A 19,464-nucleotide genomic window follows, 5' to 3' on the forward strand; every position below is an offset into this window, starting at 1 on the left:
ACACGCTGCCCACCTGCACGCCGCCGGCCCGAGCCAAGCCACCGCGCCTCGCACCACCGCAGGCCATCCTCGCCAGCAGCGCTTCGCTCACGCGCAGTCTGCGCCGCGCCGCTCTACTCGCGCGCCGCCCGTGCACCAGTGCCGCCTGTGCAACGCCGCCACTCGCCCACTGCTTGCACGCCAACACCCACGCATCGCCGCCGCTCGTGTTACCTGTGCTCCACTCGTGCATTCACACCGCGCACACCACACTCCCGCGCCACGATCTTGCCACCGCCAGTCGAGATGGGTGGCGAGAAGAGGAAGGGGAAGGAGGTTGTTGTTGAGAAACCCGTCTGCAAGCGGACCCGCGCAGAGAGAGAGGCCGAGAGGGCCGAGATGGTGGCCAAGGCCGCCGAGGAGCAGGCATCAGGCCGTGCTCGTCCGTTCAGTATCAGGGAGCAGCCCAGCAGGGGCAGGGGCAGAGGCCGAGGTATGGGCAGAGTCCGAGGTGCTAGGGCCACTACACAGCAGACAGAGGGTGATTCGTCTGAGGGGGAGCCGGCAGCTGCAGAGTCAGATGCAGATTTAGATGCAGCGTAGTCTGATCAATCTCAGGGGCAGAGTACTCAGGGGTCACCGACTCCACGACGTTCTGGCTGCACTCGGCAGACGTCCCCAGCAGGAGAGTCTTCATCAGCGACCGAGCGTCGCACTGGACCGAGGACGCGAGGAGGTCACCAGCCACAGGAGCCTCGCAGGTCCACAGCAGCAGCAGCAGTAGCTCACAGAGCCGAGGCCCTAGCGGCCGAGCGCGCAGTGCTCCGTATGGACACTGTTGTGCGTCTGGAGCCAGGTGTGCTGCTCCAGAACTTGACCAAGGCCAATGCGGCGAAGGTCATGAGGCTCAGGTGGAGTGTAGCAGAGGAGGACTGGTTCCCCGTGACACGTGACAGCAGGGTTGACCGTAGGTTCTGGACGCTCCTTCGGGCCAGTTTTTACGAGACCTATCAGAGGCGGGGGCACAAGATCTTTCCGCACAGGTGCTCGACTGGGTTTCACTGAGGACAGCCGCAGGGGAGCAGATATCAGAGAGCACTTTGCACACTTTAGAGGTCTGCCCAGGCTACTTGAGATGGAGCAGAACAGATATATTGAGGACTGGGTCGGAGTGTTCTATGCCATAGCCTGGATAGCTCCCGAGCGCAGAGCCGTGCACTTCATGTTTGGAGGCCAGGTGTTTGGTTTGTCGAGGGCGACCATTGCGGGGATCCTTGGAGTCGACTTGGTCGATGTCTCCCTACACGAGAGGGTATACGGAGATGCAGATCTACCTCGCAGGGCGATGATTGGCGGGAGTGCACCTTCTCACTAGGCGATCTCTCAGTGTTTCCGCCAGCCGTTTCCAGCCTCGTACGCCAAAGTCCCTAGCTTGTTGACCCCAGAGGCGTACACAGTTCACATGGCACTCCGGAGGACCCTGTTACCGGGGAGTGGCTATCCAGAGGGGTTCACAGGTCTGCAGCAGCTGCTACTACTACACATCCTCACTCACGAGCCGTTTGACATAGTGGACTTTATTCTGGCTGAGATAGAGGATGTGATCACTGACGGGATGGGTGTTGTACGTCAGTTTCCTATTGCTCACTGGATCAGTTACATCTGCTCTATGATTGTGCCAGCTGAGTCACCCGTCAGTGCAGTTTACCATCAGGATGAGGCCCCCAGGTTCCCAGTCTACCGTCCCACAGCACCACAGGATAGGAGGAGGGGCAGACAGGCAGACAGAGCTGCTATGGCATGACTGTCACCTGAGGTGCAGGCCCGAGTGGCACAGGAGGACGATGCACTTCTAGCAGCCGAGGCACAGCTTCCCGGAGGAGATGATGAGATTCACTGGTCTGAGCTTGAGTCAGACTCCTCCGAGGACGACGAGTACTTTCCTGCAGCACCAGCCAGTCACGACCACGAGGCAGGAGGGTCCAGAGAGCCAGCTCCAGAGTCACCAACAGCTGCTGCTGTCACAGAGTCCCAGGTGACTCAGCCGTCCGAGATCACCTCTCTCCTTCAGCAGCTTGTCACTCAGCAGAGAGAGGATCGGATAGCACAGGAGGAGGCCAGGAGAGCCCATGAGGCTCAGCTTGCAGCCATTCAGAGGGAGGCTGCCCGAGAGCGTGCTGCAGAGTTTCATTGACAGAGTTTCATAGAGGACAGATGCTCAGTTCCAGCAGATGCAGCAGGACATGATGGCGATGTTCGGGATGATCACACAGCTTTACACTCACACCGGACTTGCCCCGCAGCAGCCAGGACTTCAGGGTGTTGGAGCACCTCAGCTTGCAGTCACTCCAGCTCCAGCCCCTACTGCAGCCCCAGCTACTTCGACGACACCGGAGACCACGTTCTCGATGTCCGCACTCCTTGGGTCTGCCGGTCGTCCGCTATTCTCGCCACTGCCAGCGACTACACTCTTTCAGGACTCACCATCAGCGGTTCAGTCAGTCGCCCTCCCCGTCGTACCATAGGCACCACTTTCAGGGGGAGGAGGAGGAGAGGAGTCTATAGTTCCGCAGTCGACACAGCCGGCAGGTTCAGTAGTCACGACTTCAGATATTGACACTTCTTTTGCTGACCCGGTTACCACTTCTACGGACCCTCTTCCAGGCAGTGCCAGCACGAGAGCCTCCACGACAGCTACACCTCCAGTCATCTCAGACCCTCAGCTCCCGTCCGTCACCGAGGGTTCTCCGTCCGACGACGACGACGACGACGACCCGGACCGCTTCCTCGCCGTGCCGCAACAGCAGGACCCGTAGCTTGCCTTTTTGGTGCTTTGATGCCAAAGGGGGAGAGAGTTAGGGGGAGTTGGAGTCAGGGGGAGGGTAGAGCTAGTCAGGGGGAGGGTAGAGCTAGAGAGAGCTCGTAGTTACAGGACTTTGATGTTTTATATCTCATTTGATGTTAGTTCATGGATATGTACATTTGACTCTTGCGTATGCTGTGTGTTGAGACATATCTATGGATTCCGTTTGAGCCGTTGAGCTCTTTGGTTCTTTTTCGAGTTTGCTTGAGTCTATCCTGTTTACTTTTCTCGCTTTCTCGTTTAAGTTATTGTTTGTGTTGTCATCAATCGCCAAAAAGGGGGGGGGGAAATTGTGAGCATCTAGGCCCTCTAGGTATGTTTTGGTGATTAATGACAATCATTATTGTGACTAATGAGTTTGTGCAGCTTAATGAAACATTATCGCTCATTTGGTCATATGTTAAAGAGGCCCCTCAATTTCATTATTCAAAAAGGCGATCTCGGTATTCAACTCAAATATATAACAAGACTAAGGATCTTTCTAGTCCTAAGTGTCGCAAGGTTCAGAAGGACACTTAGATTAGTATATGTTTTATAGTTTTGCAGAGGTCGCACTATTAAGAGGGGTTAAGGCCAAGTAACTTGAGCATGGACATGGTCAATCAAAAATGGATGCACACTATGGTCACTCAGGTTCCTAAGAAGTTCAAATAAGTGGTTTTCAACTTATATCTCAAGAATATTTGGATTTCATTCAAGACTCAAATCAGAAAAGACAAAATCAGAAAAAGTCTATACACCGGTTTAACTGACGCCTCAAATTTTCTATACGTCGGTTAAACGAAGTTATCAGAGTCTGTACAAGTACATTCCCCGGTTGAACCGACGTTATTGAAATTGAATACGTCGGTGTAATGGACTCAGAAGCTGAGGCAAGGTCTATACACCGGTTAAACCGACGATGTTTGAAATTAACGTCGGTGCATTAGTCCAGAGAGTTGGTTTTCCCAGGGATTTCAGAAGTTATACTCACCGGTTAAACCAACGATGGATTTGAGTTAACGTCGGTGCAGTTGTCCAGAGAGTTGGTTTTTCAGTTGATCAGTGGACAACTACACTCACCGATTAAACCGATGATACGTCGGTTAATCTGCCCAAGTTGTAACGGCTAGTTTTCCAAATGGGCAGTTTACATTCATCGGTTAAACCAACGCTGGCTAATGGAGGTTCGTCGGATTAACCGGCGTTAAGTACTTTTCTGGCAGCTTTTCTCCAACGGCTCTATTCGTGTGAGCTTCCTATATATACCCCTCCAATGGGTCATTTTGAGCTCTCTTGACACCAGGCAACATTAATACACTCATACTATTGTTGAGAGCCACCTTGAGCTTCATCTTCCATACATTTGTTCATTCAATCATTCAAGAAGCAAGACTAAGGACTTGAGTAGAGAGAAACTTGTGTGCATCCGTTCTTGGTGATCGGTTCTTGCTCAAGTGAAGGCCCTAGCTTGTTACTCTTGGTGATTGGCAGCACCTAGGCGATCTTGGTGATTGAAGGTGTTTCTTACGGAGCTTGCCAAGGATTGTGGGAGCCCGAAGAAGTTTGTACGTGGCTTGAACTCCACCACGCCGGGATGGTGAACGGAGACTCTTAGTGAGCGCCCTCGTCTCGGTGACATAGGAGGTGACAAGACTCTTAGTGAGTGTCACAACGTGGATTAGGGGTGTGTGCCAACACATCAACACCACGGGAAAAAATCCGGTTGTCTCTTGCCCACTTTTTACTTTCAAGCACTTACTTTCATGCAATTATTCATGTGCTTGACCTTAGAGATGATAACTTAGCTCTACCTTACTTAATTTCATACCTTGTTGTATCTTTGGTAGCTTGTGTAGTGTGCTTAGTTAGCCGGTTGGTGAATTGAGCCTTACTAGCATTGCATAGGTTAAGGTTGCTTTAATTTGTTTTAGAAATTTGAAAAAGTCTCAATTCATCCCCTCTTGATCCATCGATCCTTACACCTAGCATAGGTACCGGTTCATCTTCATATTAGTACTTTTGGGGTGGACCTTTGGCGTGTTTTCTAGTAGTGCCATTTCAGTAATGTGTATCATTCTCACCATCAAGTGATAACCAGACCGCATTTGCACTCATTTCCAATTCTGTGGTCATGAGACTGCCATGGACGTTTCCTTCATGTTGGTGAGTGGTGACCACTACATTGGTGAATGGACTGAACTTTGGCGCTGCCAGACATCATAGATCAAGAACATCACAAAATCCAATTCAATCACAAAGGAATGAACATACACTCAAGATATGAAGATCAATCACATAGAAGCATTTAAGTCAACCAATAAATATAGCTGCAAGCTAATTCTTTTCTAAAAATATACTCAAGAACTCAGCTCCCAGCTTTATTCTGTGGATCAGAGCCAAAGAGCTAAATGTAACTGGTATCCGTATCCGAAACAAGCCGCAACGATCGTGTCGATCGCCATGGCGCGTACCCTTTGAACGCATCCGACTATCCGAGAAGATAGCCGCTCGGTCCGAAGCCGCGGAGACGAACGTGTCCGAGTCCGACACGACCGCGGCATGTCAGAGTCACGCCGCGGTCCTTGTCCTTTCATGGAAACGGGGGGGGGGGGGGGGGGGGGGGGGGGCGTGTCCTCCTTACAAATGCAGAGCCTTGGCTGGATGCTACGCAACTCCGCCTCCCACGACCCCCGGCCCACGCCATGGAGACGACGCCCGCCGCCTCCCGCGAGCCAGCCGCCGGAGGCGCGACCGGCTGAGCGAGCTGCCCGACTGCCTCCTGACGGACATCCTGTCGCGCCTGACCTCCCTGCGGGCGACGCGGACGGGCGCGCTGTCGCGGCGGTGGAGGCCCCTCTGGCGCGCCGTGCCCTGCGTCGACATCGACCAGAGCGAGTTCTTCCACGACGCGAGCAAGGAGGAGCACGAGCGCCTCATGGCGTCCATCGAGCTGCGGGACAGGTTCGTGGACCTCGCCGACCGGCTGTCCCTCCGGCACGACGCGTCGTCGCCGCCGCTGGACGCGCTCCGGCTGCGCGTCGCCTGCGACGACTTCCGCGCCGCCCACAGGTGGATCCGCCGCGGGCTCGCGCGCCGCCCCGCCGCACTCTTCCTCCGCAGCGACAACGACGACCCCGAGGACGTCCTCGAGGACACAAGATGGCCGGGCTTCCCCACCGCCTACGCCGCCGGCACCTTCACCTGCCGCCTCAGGACGATGCGCCTCGCAGGCCTGACCCTGACGAGAAGCTTCGCGGACAATCTCGCCGCCGGCTTCCCGGTCCTGGAAGACATGCAGCTGCAGGAGTGCCGCTACGAGTTCCGCCGGCTCGCCTCCGGCTCGCTCAAGAAGCTGTCCATCGAGTACGACAGCCCCGCGTACCAGTTCGATGAGCTGGTCCTCATGGCGCCCAGCCTCGTGTCGCTGCGCGTCCTTGGCAATCCGCCGCCGATCACCTTGCAATGCTTGATGCCAACCGTCGTCGAGGCGCCGCTGATGCGCCGGGCCGGCGACTTCGGCGTCCTCAGGTTCCTGCGCGGCGCGAGGACCCTGAAGCTGTTCGGCTTCTCGACGGCGGCGCTGCTAGACGACGGCCAGCCCGGGGGGGTTCCCCGTGTTCGGCAACCTGAGGAGCTTGCTCCTCGACGGCTGCGACGTCGGCGCCGACTGCCACGTGCTGCGGCGCTTCCTTGGGAGCGCCCCCGCCCTGGAGACGCTCACGCTGTGCACCTGCCTGCGCTCGGCGTGTTCTCGGGTTGCGGCGCTCCTACGACCAGGAGCAGGAAGAGGAAGGCGAGCGCCAAGAGGAAGCGCTCCAACGAGCAGCGTGCGTCGGCAGCTTACCCGTGCAGGAGCCTGAAGCGGATCGAGCTCGAGTTGGAGGATGACCACGCTATCTTCGAGCTGGCCGGCGCCCTGCGGGACATCTCCAAGGAAGTGGTTCATCCGATCGAAGGCTCTGTTGAGGACGGGAAGCGTACGGTCAAAATCAAGTACGCTTGAAGAACTGAAGACAGTATGAGCTAATAATCCCGGAGATAATGAAGGCCGGAGGGGATTTATAAAGACGATGACACCAGTGAACAATGCGTACCAAACGCAGAACAGGGAACACCCATATGGTTCTTCAGAATCAAATGTTAGTAATTTCTTCACACTTCACAATGTTTGTCTTGCATCAGTTCAAAGTGTGGGGGGTCACAGATAGGAATTTCCCTGCACAGTGCACAGAGTAGCATAACATACATGCAAAAAGCCAAAAAGTTGATCATGTGAACTCAGATTTAGTTTCTGAAGGACATACATGCCTCCATTATGCTTGAACGAACATGTATAAAAAAGGAAGCAAACCTGCAACTTTGAGTTTGCTGTGAAACATGCAACTTCTTATAAGAAGGTTTAACATAAGAACGAAGCATCACACAAAGGCAAGGCTACAAGTGCAGAGAACAGAATACAGAATAGCTACTGTGTACCAAAAATCTTCGAGCTAAGTTATCCAGGAGCGATCAAAAGTACATGTTCGCACGCCAATTAATTAATACTAAAGAAAGAAACAGCACTGTCCCAGACCCCGCACAGTGCGGGAAGCCTACGGCACTGGATACGCCCTTTTTTTTTTAAGAAACAACACTGTATCTGAAGAGAGTGTAGGGCATACACATAATGAAGACAGTCAGAAGGTGATAGGATCTCAGAGAGCCATCTCGCTGATGAATGGGCCAGCTATGGTTCTTCAGAATCAAATGTTAATAAAATCAGCACTCTATTTATCCCATAACAGTATAAAATGCAGGGCGACAGACTGGTATTTACTTTCCAGAGAAGCAGTACATACATATGGGAAGGGACACAGGCTGGAGATAGAAAAGCTGATCATGTGAACTCAGGAAGAAGCAAATATGTAACTTTTCAGTTCTGTTTTGAAGTTGGTAACATAGCTTCATTAGGCTCAAAAAGCCTATAGCCAAGCATCAGCTTAAGTCTTAAGCAAAGGATACATGGGTAGAGAAAAGACTAAATATCAATACCATAGTCCATAGAACAAAAGCCTTAGCCCATAAATCTTGGAACAGGTCAAAGGTACATGGTACCGCTAGGCTATTACAGCAGGGCAAGCATACAAAATTCAGTGAAACAGAACGTGAAGATCTGAACTGAAGATAATACTAGTCAACTTTGGTAAGTTTTATATTGTTCTTCGGCAGATTCGCTGAAATGGTCAACAATAGCTCAACCAGCAGGCGCACATCATCATCTCTATATATGATTTCAGTATGCTTGAGATTCTTGCACTGGACATCCACTAAGTTGAGACACTGGGAAGAAGATGCCCTCTTTGACTTGGCCTTTTTCTTCTTAAGATCTTTTGAAAACTGTTTGCATTGTAAAAGAATGTAAGAAAATGAAATGAAATGAGCTACGTGCATACTCCTACTCAAAAAGGCCAAAGTAGAATATACCTTGCAACAGCGAAGGGTTAGCTTCTCCAGATCTGGTGAATTCTTCAGAAAATGTTCCAATGTCTTGAAGTTATCACTAAGATCACAGTTATCCAGTAATAAGGTCCTAAGATTCCTGAAGTTCGGGAATGTCACTGGATCCTCACCAAGCACCTGGTGTATGCAAGGCACCACATTATGAATATGATGAAAGAGCAAAAGGAAATACCGATGAAGACAGAAAGCACAACACTGTCTGGAAACTTTGATAACACCAAAACTTGTCACATTAGACACACGACAAAGATGAATAAGAAAGAAAAAGAAACATCAGTAAAGACAGAGAAGGCAAACCATCGTTGTGAAACCTGACAACACCAAACTTGTCACATTAGACACACTGCAAAGAAGCTTGAGTTGATTCTGGCTGAGTTTACTTTCTACTTCATCACACCTTAGATGAATTGAGGCCTTGCCAAGAGATGGCATCTCCTCAAATGAGACACCACCGTAAAAGTTCGAAGCTGTCACGTCCAGGAGCAGATAAGCAACAGCAGGGGCAGTGATAACTAGCAGAGAGGGAATTCTACTATAGCCGTCGCTCTCAATAACCAAGCTCTTTAGTGCCGGTGATGTAATTGCAGAAAGTTTACTAAACTCGCAATCTTTCAGAATAATGTTCTTCAGTGAGTGGGAGCTGATCTCATGAAATGTTCTACAATAGCAACCTTTCAGCTCCAAATCCTCCAAATTTTGGCATCCTGAACTGACATGCTCTGTGAAATTGTCATCCAAATATAAGTTGGAAAGGTATAGTTTTCTTAGGTGCCAGGAGCTTGAGCTCAATCCCTGGCGCTGCATGCCAGGTGCCCGAGTGCTGTACTTTATGCCATGCCGGATCCATCTAGTTGCGTGCTGACCCCGATAAGATTTATACATGCCACTAACATGCAGACAGAATGTATCCAATAACGCAATGGAAATATTATTAGGGATAAGCAAGTGGTCGGTGAAGTCCTCAAACTTGCCCCACGCTTCGCGAGGGGGGTTCGAGCCTGTGGTCTCGAACTCCTCCACATCGATGTCGAGGCAGGGGACGGAACGCCAGAGGTGCTTCCACCTGGTGGACAGCACGCAGGTCTGCACCACCTGCCGGGCCTTCATGAAGGACATGATGTGGTGGATGAGGCAATCCGGCAGGGAGCTGAGCCGGTCGCCGCCGGTCAAGCTGCTGCTGCTGCTTGCACGGGCCCGCTTTCCATTGGCCTCGATATCCATTCTGCCTGGAGCACTTCCCCTGCAGAAGGCCAATAGGCGCATACTAAGAACAATTTTGCCCTTAAAAAAAATCTCTCAAGGCTCGCCTTGAGATCCCTAGGCTTTGTAAAAAGAGGATCAGCGGAGCATTTCGCGAATCCCCAATTGTACAGCTCAATTTGTTTTACACATAAAAAAAATACACAAAACCTAGTTCGATCTGAAAGATGAGACGCGCTATTAGATCAGAAATGACGCAAGCAGATCGATTCCGATGCACGCGTTGCTGCAGTAGACACACGAGTAGGCTAGATGGATCTGATACAAAGATTAAGAGGCCAGGGTTTCTGGAGAGCGAATCGAATCGTGAGGGACGCATGTATTCGAGGTCGGGATTTGGTCATTACGAAAGGGGAAAGGGACTCACCGAGTGCCACGGCCTCTTCCTGGAGGAGAGGCTTGCCGGACAAAAGTCCGACCGGAGGAGACGCGGCCAGCGGGAGTCAATCGGAAGAAGCTGCTGAACCCTTCGCCTTCCTCTTCCTCGAGGCAAAGGGAAAAGGAGGGGGCAGCACAGGGATAAAAAGCCACCGCCGTGCCACGCGGGGCGCACCTGAACCTGAACCTGAACCTGGTACGATACGAACACGTAGACAAGGAGTGTAGACAAATACAAACTAGTACATCTACGTCGTTGTTGTTGCAGTACATTGCAGGCAGTGGCGCAGTAAGCCTATAAATGTCCATGCAGCCAGTAGTCCGACAGCCTGCCCGAAAGCAAGTTTTTTGGCCCGGTCCAAGTCCGGCGCGGCCCGGTGGCCTCCGTGCCCGTGCTGGCCTGGCCCGGTGGGGCGTGCCGAGCCTGGGCCGCCACTCCTGCCGCCGGGCGGCACGGCATAGCCCGGTAAAAAATAATAGGCCCGTTAAGGACCCGGTCTCCTCTTCCCTCCCTACCTCCCTGGAGTACAAAACAAAGAAAACCTAGCCCCAAAGCACATCCGCCTCCTCTCGATCAAGTGCCTCCGCCGCCTCCCCCTGTCTTCCTCCATGGCCACGACTTGCGGCGCTCCCCACCCCTCGCCACTGGCCAGCGTAGCGGCTCTCGCCCCGCCCCTCTCGCTCCCGGTGTCAGCGCTCGCCCCGCCCCTTGCCGCCGGCCCTGCTTGCCCCACCTGTCCCCGTCGCCGTCGCTCGCAGGCTCGCCGCGCCCCTCGCCGCCAGCCTCCACTTGGCCCGCTCCTCCCCATTGGCCGCCGCTCGCGACCCCTTGCTGCTAGCCGCTGCTCGTCCCAGCGGGCGAAGCTGGCGGGAGGCGCGGCGGATGGCCCCGGTGTGCGCGGCAGATTGGGAGGCGGGCAGCACCAGTGCACCACAACAGGCGCTCGCTGCAGCGGGACTGCGGGAGACGCGGGCGGCGGCCAGCAGCGCAGCCCAGCGGTAGCGTGTTTTTTTTTAATTTTTGGGCTTCCGGCGGCCCGATTTGTGTTGTAGTGCCGGGCTTTCTCGGGCCAGCCCGGCACGAAACAGGCCCACGGGCCCGTGCCTGGGCCGTCAGGGGAGCCCGTGGGCTAGCACGGCACGCCCGATGGGATATTGGGCCGGGCTAGGCACGGCCCGATAAAGAACGGGCTAGGGCGGGCCCGTGCCAAGGCCGGGCCGGGCGGCCTCAATGGCCATCTATAAGTAAGCCCAACCATTTACACGCTGTTTAGTTCCTAAAAAAATTTCAACAATACCGGTTACATCGAATTTCTGGACACATGCATGAAGTATTAAATATAGTTGAAAAAATAATTAATTACACAGTCTAACTGATTATTACGAGACGAATTTTTTAAGCCTAATTAATTAATAATTGAAAATTAATTGTCAAATAATAATAAAAGTGCTACAGTGTTAAAACCCAAAATTTTTTGCGAACTAAACAAGATCCTAAAGGTTGTTTAGTTTGCGAATTTTTTTGAATTTTGGCACTGCAGTACTTTTGTTGTTATTTAACAATTAATATTTTATTATAAATTAATTGAATTTAAAAGATTCATCTCGTTGTTTATAATTAAACTGTGCAATCAGTTGTTTTTTAATTGTATTTAATATTTCATATGTTTGAAGATTTGATGTGATAAATATTATTGGATTTTTTTTTGAAATGGCCTAACCCGAGCCGAACAAGCTGGAAGTAGACGAACCGCGTGCCGTGTACAATGCCGGAGGAGCGCGAGCGCACGCCACCGTCCGGGCACGGCAGTCGGGCAGGCGCCACGCGTCTCGCTCTCGAGAGCCAAGCTTGTTGACTTGTTGTCGTCGTCGGCGGCTCGTCGCCAACTCAACACGCAACGAGTCTGGCACTGTGGCTCTTCGACGGAGGGCCAGCCGACTAGGGATAAAAATGGTCGGAAATGGTCGGTGAAAGACTTCACCAGTTTCACTTTTATTTTTTTTATGAAACAGAAATGATATGGTATTATCGAAAATAAAAACGAGTTTCATTTTTATATTTTTTTATGAAACAATACGGTATTATCGAAAATGAAAACGACATCGGTAATGCGGTAATTTCAGAAACCGATTAAGAACACATCGAAAACGATCGAAACCATCGAAACGATATTTTCAAAATAATAAATATGTCAAACTATAAAGCACAACATTGACCATATGATTTAACATATTTCATACACAAATACTAATGGTTAAGATATTAGTTCAAGTATCAGTCTATTCATGACATGGATCTCATTTCATAATACTAAAATTTTAGACATTAATCTCGTCATCCATAAAACTGTACATAGTCCAATGAATTCACGTCGCTAGGTTGTGATTTAGGGTTAGGATAATGAGTCATGACTCTCTAAAATTATAGATATGACATTCTAAAAATATAAATAGCAGAGTGTGCTGGCTTGTATGTGAATATGATATTTCTATCGGTCAAATATGGCAGAATACTGCAAAAATACGATATTTTCGAAAACGATATGCTCAAATCACTTTCGTTTTCATTTTCATATTTTTTTATCATTTTTGTTTTCATTTTTTTGATAATTATTTTCATTTTTATTTAGCCTTAAAAGTCGGTAAAAACTAGAAAACAATCATCAGAAATGGGTAACTACCATTTTGGTTTTCATCCCCGCCGGTGGAAAAAGATTCTGTGCCGGCCCGGAGCAGCAGTGCAGCACGAGGCGTCTTTTTTTATTTTTGCATGTTTCAAAAAAAATTTTTATAGAAATATATTTTTGGTTTTAGGTTTTACAGTTTTATACCCCTATCGCCCGGCAGGGGGGCGGCAAGGGGCCTACCGCCCGGCAGGTGGGCGGTAGGGACCTATATGTAAATAAAACAAAATTTTGCGCAGAGGTCCGTGGAGGGAGCCTGCCGCCCCACCAGTTGGCGGCAGGGGGCCTGCCGCCCGGCAGGGGGGCGGCAGGCTCCCTCCACTAATATAAAACTCCGCCTCTTCCCCCTGCGCCCTCATTTTCTGCCCACGAGATCCAGAGAGGGGAGAGGGAGGGTGAGTGAGGTAATTCCACCGGCGAAGTCCTACCGGATTTTGGATCCGAACCGCAGGTAACTAATATTTCTCAATTATTATAGACTTGTTTCTAAAATAATCATGAATTAGAATAGATTTAGTTTTTGGATAGTGAAATATAGAATAGTAAACTTAGAATGACAGTACCTTACTGTTATTGCAGCATAAGGCAATGTCTGCCTCCAATTCTGTTGGATTTTCATGGACCGAAGAAAAATCCAGTATATTTCTTGAGATCATGACACGTCTTGTAATCAGTAAGAAGTTGGATCCATTAGCGGATGGTACGATAGAGATGGTGTTGTCCAAATTAATTGAGTTTAAATATTTGACATTGTTTCGAGGTATTACAATGCAAGATTTAAAGGAATACCTGCTAGAACGTAGGAAGATATACATGAGGGTATGTGAACTAGCGAATCATCAACATGTTATTTGATTCTTACAAACTACTTGTAAGATATGGATGCGGCCAGAAGTGTATGAGATGCACATTAAGGTAACTCTTATTCAGTTCTAATCACGTCCGTTATTTGTAATCCATATTTACGAAATAGTAAAATTCTTGTGTAATTATATGCTAGGATTACCCCGAGGACACGGAGTTGATTAACAAATCGATACCAAATTTCAAAAAATTGGTATGTATCTTCGGTGGAGTTATGCCGCAAACTAGACGAAGGAGGTGGAAAAGATCTTCGGGTCATAGTTCTCGGCCTCCGCAAGAACACGTGACCGGAGGTTCGTCAAGTCGTGCTGCACCACCTCGAGCACCTAGTTGTGTTAACTGGGATGACGATATGGATGACTTCATGCCCCCCAAATCAAGGCCTCGAACACCTGATGTTTCCCCCCTGTACATGAAAGTAGAACCATAAAAGAGAGAAAGGGAAAGTCAAGAGGTTCGTCAAGTCAAACTGCACCACCTCCAGCACCAAGTTCTGTTAACTGGGATCACGACTTAGATGACTTCATGCCCCCAAACCATGGCCTCCAAGAGATGATGTTCCTCCCCCTGTGCGTGACTACCTAGATGATTTCATGAAATAATGTGTAACATATATTGTTCATCGGTCTAGATTGTGAAGCAAATTGTATTGAAATAATTTGGCTTCTTCAGTATCATGGATGTGTACTCATTTAGCTATCTTCTATGTGTCACATTATGTGGTGGCTTGTGCTATAGGTGGCGACAAACCATGTGTCCAAGCATTTGGGGCTAACCAATTTGATACAATGAACGAAATATAAATATAACGTTAAACAAGATACCACATAAGATATTACATTAAATGTTACGTTCATTACAACCAAATTCTATAGAAATACGCACTGCCAACTAGTTAAACAAGACATTTAGGCATAATACATACACAATATACTTAATTTCGTACACACAAATAAATGCACAACTAGATGCGGCGAATTCTTGTAGGTGGAGCCGATCCATCCGTCGGATTCCCGGAAGCTCCAGCCTCGGCAGCAGCATTGGGTACTGAAAGCTGTGGGCACTTCTTGTAAGTGTGACCGTCCGCTCCACACAAGTTGCAATGTTTTTTCTTCTTTCCAGCCTCGGCCTCGTCCATTCCGTTCCGGATACGACGTGTCTGCCGTCGGCCTATGCCCCGCTTCGTAGCTGCATCAGGGATGAGAATTGGATGTGGATTTTTTTGAGTGAATGGGCCTAGAATACTGATGTCGTATATCTCATGACACCAAGTCTGTGTTGCGGCTTCTTTTGTGAAATATTGAGAAACATATGACGCAGCATCTAACCCAGATACAGAACAAGCCGCGATGACATGGGAGCATGGTAAGTGATGCACCTTTGGCTTCTGACATCGGCAGAACACCCTCCCGTCAATGGTTATCAAAACTTCTTGAATTACCCTTTGTCTGCGGACACCCTGTCCGGTCCTGTCCCTGCATGATACCTCAAATCTTTGCTCCTTTGTGCCCATCGATATGACTGAGTGAAATCTAGCCTTTTCAATTTTTTTCTTCATGTACTCATTGACCCTTCTGCAAAAATGCACTCCTGGATCATTAAGTAAGGGAGCGGCTGATGTGTATCGCTCCCGAAAATACCTTATGCATCCATACATGATGAACTCAACAATGCCAACAAGAGGAAATCCACGAACACGACGCATTACCATATTGTAACATTCAGCATGGTTGGTCGTCTCGATCCCATAACGTCTCCCATCTGTGTCATACAGAAGTGACCACTTCTCTTTAGGCGCACCATCAATCCACTGTGAAAATGGCTTAGCATGTCCAATTAATGAATCTGTAGAACGTCTCCTGCTGGATGATGAGGCCTGACTCTTAAGCAATTCAGCACTCATGTCATCAATTATACCCCACAAAGCATCAAACTTCCTCTGCTGATTCTGAGTGCACAATCGCTTGAACAAATTCATCAGATCCTTATTCTTGAACCGCTCATAAAAGTTAGCAGCCATATGCCTCACACACCACCTATTGACAACATCTGGCCATATAGAAGATGAAAATTGACTACCTTCTTGGAGTTGCCTTATAGCTGCAAATAGACCTGCATGCCTATCACTGATAAGGCTAACATTAGGCCTTCCAGCAACAACGTGAATCTTCAGACGTTCAAGAAACCAGTACCAGCTTTCTGTGTTCTCATTCTCAACAAAGGCAAAGCCGATGGGAACTATCTGCTTGTTACAATCAATTCCGATTGCCGTCAATATTGTTCCCTTATATTTCATTGTCAGGAAAGTACCGTCAATACACAGAACATGAAGGCAGTAAATGAATGCCCTCACACATGCTGCAATACAGAAGAAAGCTCGCAGCAGAATGCTTGGCCCCCCTGACTAGCTCGGTACACAGTATGTATCAAAAGCACTTCCAGGATTTCTTTGCACAATTGCTTCAAGCATACGAGGTAGGTTGTCATATGATGCTTCATAAGTGCCAAACCTCATCTCAAATACTTTTTGTTTAGCCCGCCAAGCCTTTGCATAGCTGATCACATACTGGAAATTCTGTTCAATGTCCCTAATTATCAATGCAGGCTCATAATCCATTTTGTCAAGAATCACCCCATACATCTTCTTAGCCACGAAAGTTGATGTGATATTACGATGATGTCCCACTACACCTGTCAATCTACAAGTATGTGGTGTAACAATTGAACATTCCCAGTGTGTCTTGAACTTTCCCTTGTGGGGCGGCAGGCTCCCTCCACGAACCTCTGCGCAATTTTTTTTATTTACATATAGGTCCCTACCGCCCACCTGCCGCCCTCCTGCCGGGCAGTAGGGGTATAGAACTGTAAAACCTAAAACCAAAAATATATTTCTGTATTTTTTTTAAAAAAAATGCAAAAATAAAAAAAGACGCCGAGTGGGCGGCGGCGGGGGTAGCAGACTAGCAGTAGCACACGGACACGCTGATACCTTTTCAGCAATTATTAAAAAGAATCAAATTTTCTATCGATTCTAGGTAAGCATGCAAGTCAATACTTAGTACCTAATACTGTAGTATTTATTTTTTATCAGCTAATAAATTATGATCACATGCTACTAAATTGTTTATATAGAATGCCATTCTAATTTATTTTATCAACTTTTTGAGTCGATCTAATAATCACAAAAAAATATAAATAACTTGCATCTAATTCAATGGGTAAGCCTTCACATGCTCCAATAGTCTAGAGCGATAGATTTGAAAAGTTTCAATGTCCCATAAACTAATATGAGATTGATCAAATTAAAGCGGTTCCATATGGTTCAGCTGTCGGAAGCTTACAGAATGCTTAAGTGTGTACACGTCCTGACTTAGCATTTGTTATCCGGATACTTGACAGATATCAAAGTAATTCAGGATAGACACATTGGATTATGATAAAAAAGATTTGCGTTATGTGTAAGGCATACAATAGGTCTCATGCTAACGTATAGAAGATCTGATTCCTTAGAGATTGAAGGGTATTCAGATGCAGATTTTGCGGGAGACATAGATGACCGAAAGTCCACGTCCGATTATGCATTCACTCTCGCAGGGGGAGCTATATCGTGGAAAAGCTCCAAACAAACTGCGACTGCATCATGGACGATGTATGCCGAGTTTGTTGCATGTTATGAGGCCTCGGGGGGCAGGTTGAATGGTTAAAGAAATTCATACCCAGTTTAAGAGTGGTAGACAACATTCAAAGACTACTCAGAATGTACTGCGACAATGAACCAGCAGTGTTTTGTACTCACAACAATAAACCAAGTGATGCTACCAAATACATTGATATAAAGTTTTATGTTGTGAAAGAGAAAATCCAGAATCATACAATTACTCTTAAGCATATAAGTACAAAGAAAATGTTCGTGGATCCGCTCACAAAAGACTTACCATGTTCAGAGAACACATTGCCGGCATGGGTTTAAGGGAAAACATGTGATTCTTGAAGAATAAAGGGCCCAAAAGTTAAAAATTGTTTTCAAAACTATGATGTGTATGGTAGCTGTTGAGTCTATCATTCATGAACTGTAATGATGGAACATGCTCTATGCACTAATCTGTAATGGAACAAGCAAAGTCAGAGTGTTTTAAAAGAAAGTACAAAGTTCAAAGGAAAAAGAAGAGATCAAGGGGGAGAATATTGGAAGTGATCTCGGACTGGGCTTAATCCAACGGCAAAGCCCAGCTCAGACTTCCCCACGTCCCCTGATGGGGAGCGGCCAGCCTTTCTCTTGCTGATGGGCCCCTATTGCCCAGCGCAATAATAAATAGGGGTGGGAGGCGGGGCGCTCAATACGAGGTTCGCTGTGCCGCCAGCTCTCATCTACAAATCCTAGGCTGATCTGCGAGGGTGCGCTGGAGCGACGGGAAGACTCGTCGCCGCCGGCGTCCACGCTGGTCCACCAGTGTCGGTGCCACCGACTATGACTACACCGCCATGCCTGCGACCTCACTGCGCCACTCGTCGCTGCCATAGAGCGGATCTGCATCGCCGAATCCGAGATGGTTGGATCGACTTCGAGTGCCGGGGGTGATGGTCTCTCCCTTTTACTCTCTGTGTTCTTTCTCCTTCTCTCAGTTCGTGTAGATCTAGGATCTCTCTTGTACACACATAAAGAAAAGTGAATGGGACCCCTCTGATCTACTCGCTCGTGATCCTATAGACATAACACATCATACATAAAAGATGTAAGATAGTGAAATGAATTTAGTCACATCACATATGATTGCAGGAAGTAAAAGAAAGGCACATTATTGTACCTTTCAACATCGTAATGTAAGCTTCTCCAATATAGGTGAACTCTGAAGAAAGCGTCCCAATGTCTGCAAATCATCATCAGGATCATAGTTGTGCAGCATCAAGGCTCTCATGTTCTTGAATTCTGAATATGGAAGGGACCCCAAACAGGCACTTGGAGTAAAATTCAATACATGTAGGGTAGTAGTGATCTTATTGGATTGAATCCCGAAAAACGAAAGATGAGATAGAGTAGGAGAGAGAGCAAGCCGAATGAGCAAGTTTATAAATAGCCAAAAGTTCTCTCCTCCAAATCCGAGCCGATCGAGCGGGTGAACAAATGGCCAAAAATTCTCTTCTCCAAATCCTAGAGGTCTAGAATGTGGTAGTTTATATTCATTCCGCTAGTGTGGCTGAATATTACATCTCTAAATTTTATAACAAGATCCCTAAGTCTTTAGACTTCTAACTTAGCCTCTTTTATACATAAAGAGGGTCTTTATCCTTAGTTAACCTAAGACACACCCCAACAGATCTAAAAGTTATAATCACATGTTTAGTTAAAAAACATTAGGCCCTGATTAATGGCCGAATGGCGCCACAAAGTTGTCATGTGTTGCTTCAAAAAAAAAGTTTTAGTCACATGTTTAGTTAAAAAAAAACTTTAGGCGTCACCCTGGTTAATGGCCGAATTGCGCCACAACTCGCCCTGTCCGCGCAACAGTTTTGGTAGGCGTTTGGCTGGTGGCCAGAGCTCCGGCGCCGGCACATCCTGCCAAGGCCGCGCAGTTCATTTTGCGCGCCGCAACGAGTCGAGAGTGTGGCGGACGACACCCGCGGGCACGGCCACAGGCCACAGGCCACAGCTTGGGCGCTGCGTGATTGCGTCAAAACAGGGACGGCACCAGAGCTGAACTCAACTCCAGGTCGAATGCAAATGCAGACCTGATTCTCATTCAGAAACGTCAGGCATCGTGCCCTGTAGCTCAGTGGCTGTATTGCACATTGTACAGTACTAGCACTGAACCATAAGAATATTTATGCATCTTTACAGCAGAAGCATAACTTAACTCATTCACTCAAAAGAATCCTTCGTTTTCCTAGAACTGTACCAAAAGATCTCTGTCAAGAACTACATGGGATCAGCAGCGACGGCGCCAAGCCATATCATTG

At 48.3% G+C, this 19,464-nt stretch overlaps 1 protein-coding gene across 1 annotated transcript; it reads right to left on the reverse strand.

Annotated features, from left to right (window-relative positions):
• Positions 1 to 7,725: 7,725 nt before the first annotated feature.
• Positions 7,726 to 10,109, reverse strand: LOC120641064 (MEIOTIC F-BOX protein MOF-like). The gene is made up of 4 exons (XM_039917025.1): positions 9,951 to 10,109; positions 8,621 to 9,563; positions 8,288 to 8,440; positions 7,726 to 8,200 (listed from the first exon to the last, which is right to left on the reverse strand). The coding sequence occupies exons 2-4, from the start codon at positions 9,542 to 9,544 to the stop codon at positions 7,994 to 7,996; spliced, it is 1,284 nt and encodes a 427-aa protein (XP_039772959.1). The 5' UTR covers positions 9,545 to 9,563; positions 9,951 to 10,109; the 3' UTR covers positions 7,726 to 7,993.
• Positions 10,110 to 19,464: the final 9,355 nt, after the last annotated feature.

This window comes from Panicum virgatum, chromosome 7K (genome assembly GCF_016808335.1).
Source record: "Panicum virgatum strain AP13 chromosome 7K, P.virgatum_v5, whole genome shotgun sequence".
NCBI classification, from domain to species: Eukaryota; Viridiplantae; Streptophyta; class Magnoliopsida; order Poales; family Poaceae; genus Panicum; species Panicum virgatum.

Coding starts and splice junctions, on each gene's coding strand:
- LOC120641064 (XM_039917025.1), bottom strand. CDS start 9,544: ATGGATATCGAGGCCAATGGAAAGCGGGCCCGTGCAAGCAGCAGCAGC. Junction 8,441..8,620: donor TGTCAGGTTTCACAACGATG/GTTTGCCTTCTC, acceptor TGCATACACCAG/GTGCTTGGTGAGGATCCAGT. Junction 8,201..8,287: donor TAACCCTTCGCTGTTGCAAG/GTATATTCTACT, acceptor CAATGCAAACAG/TTTTCAAAAGATCTTAAGAA.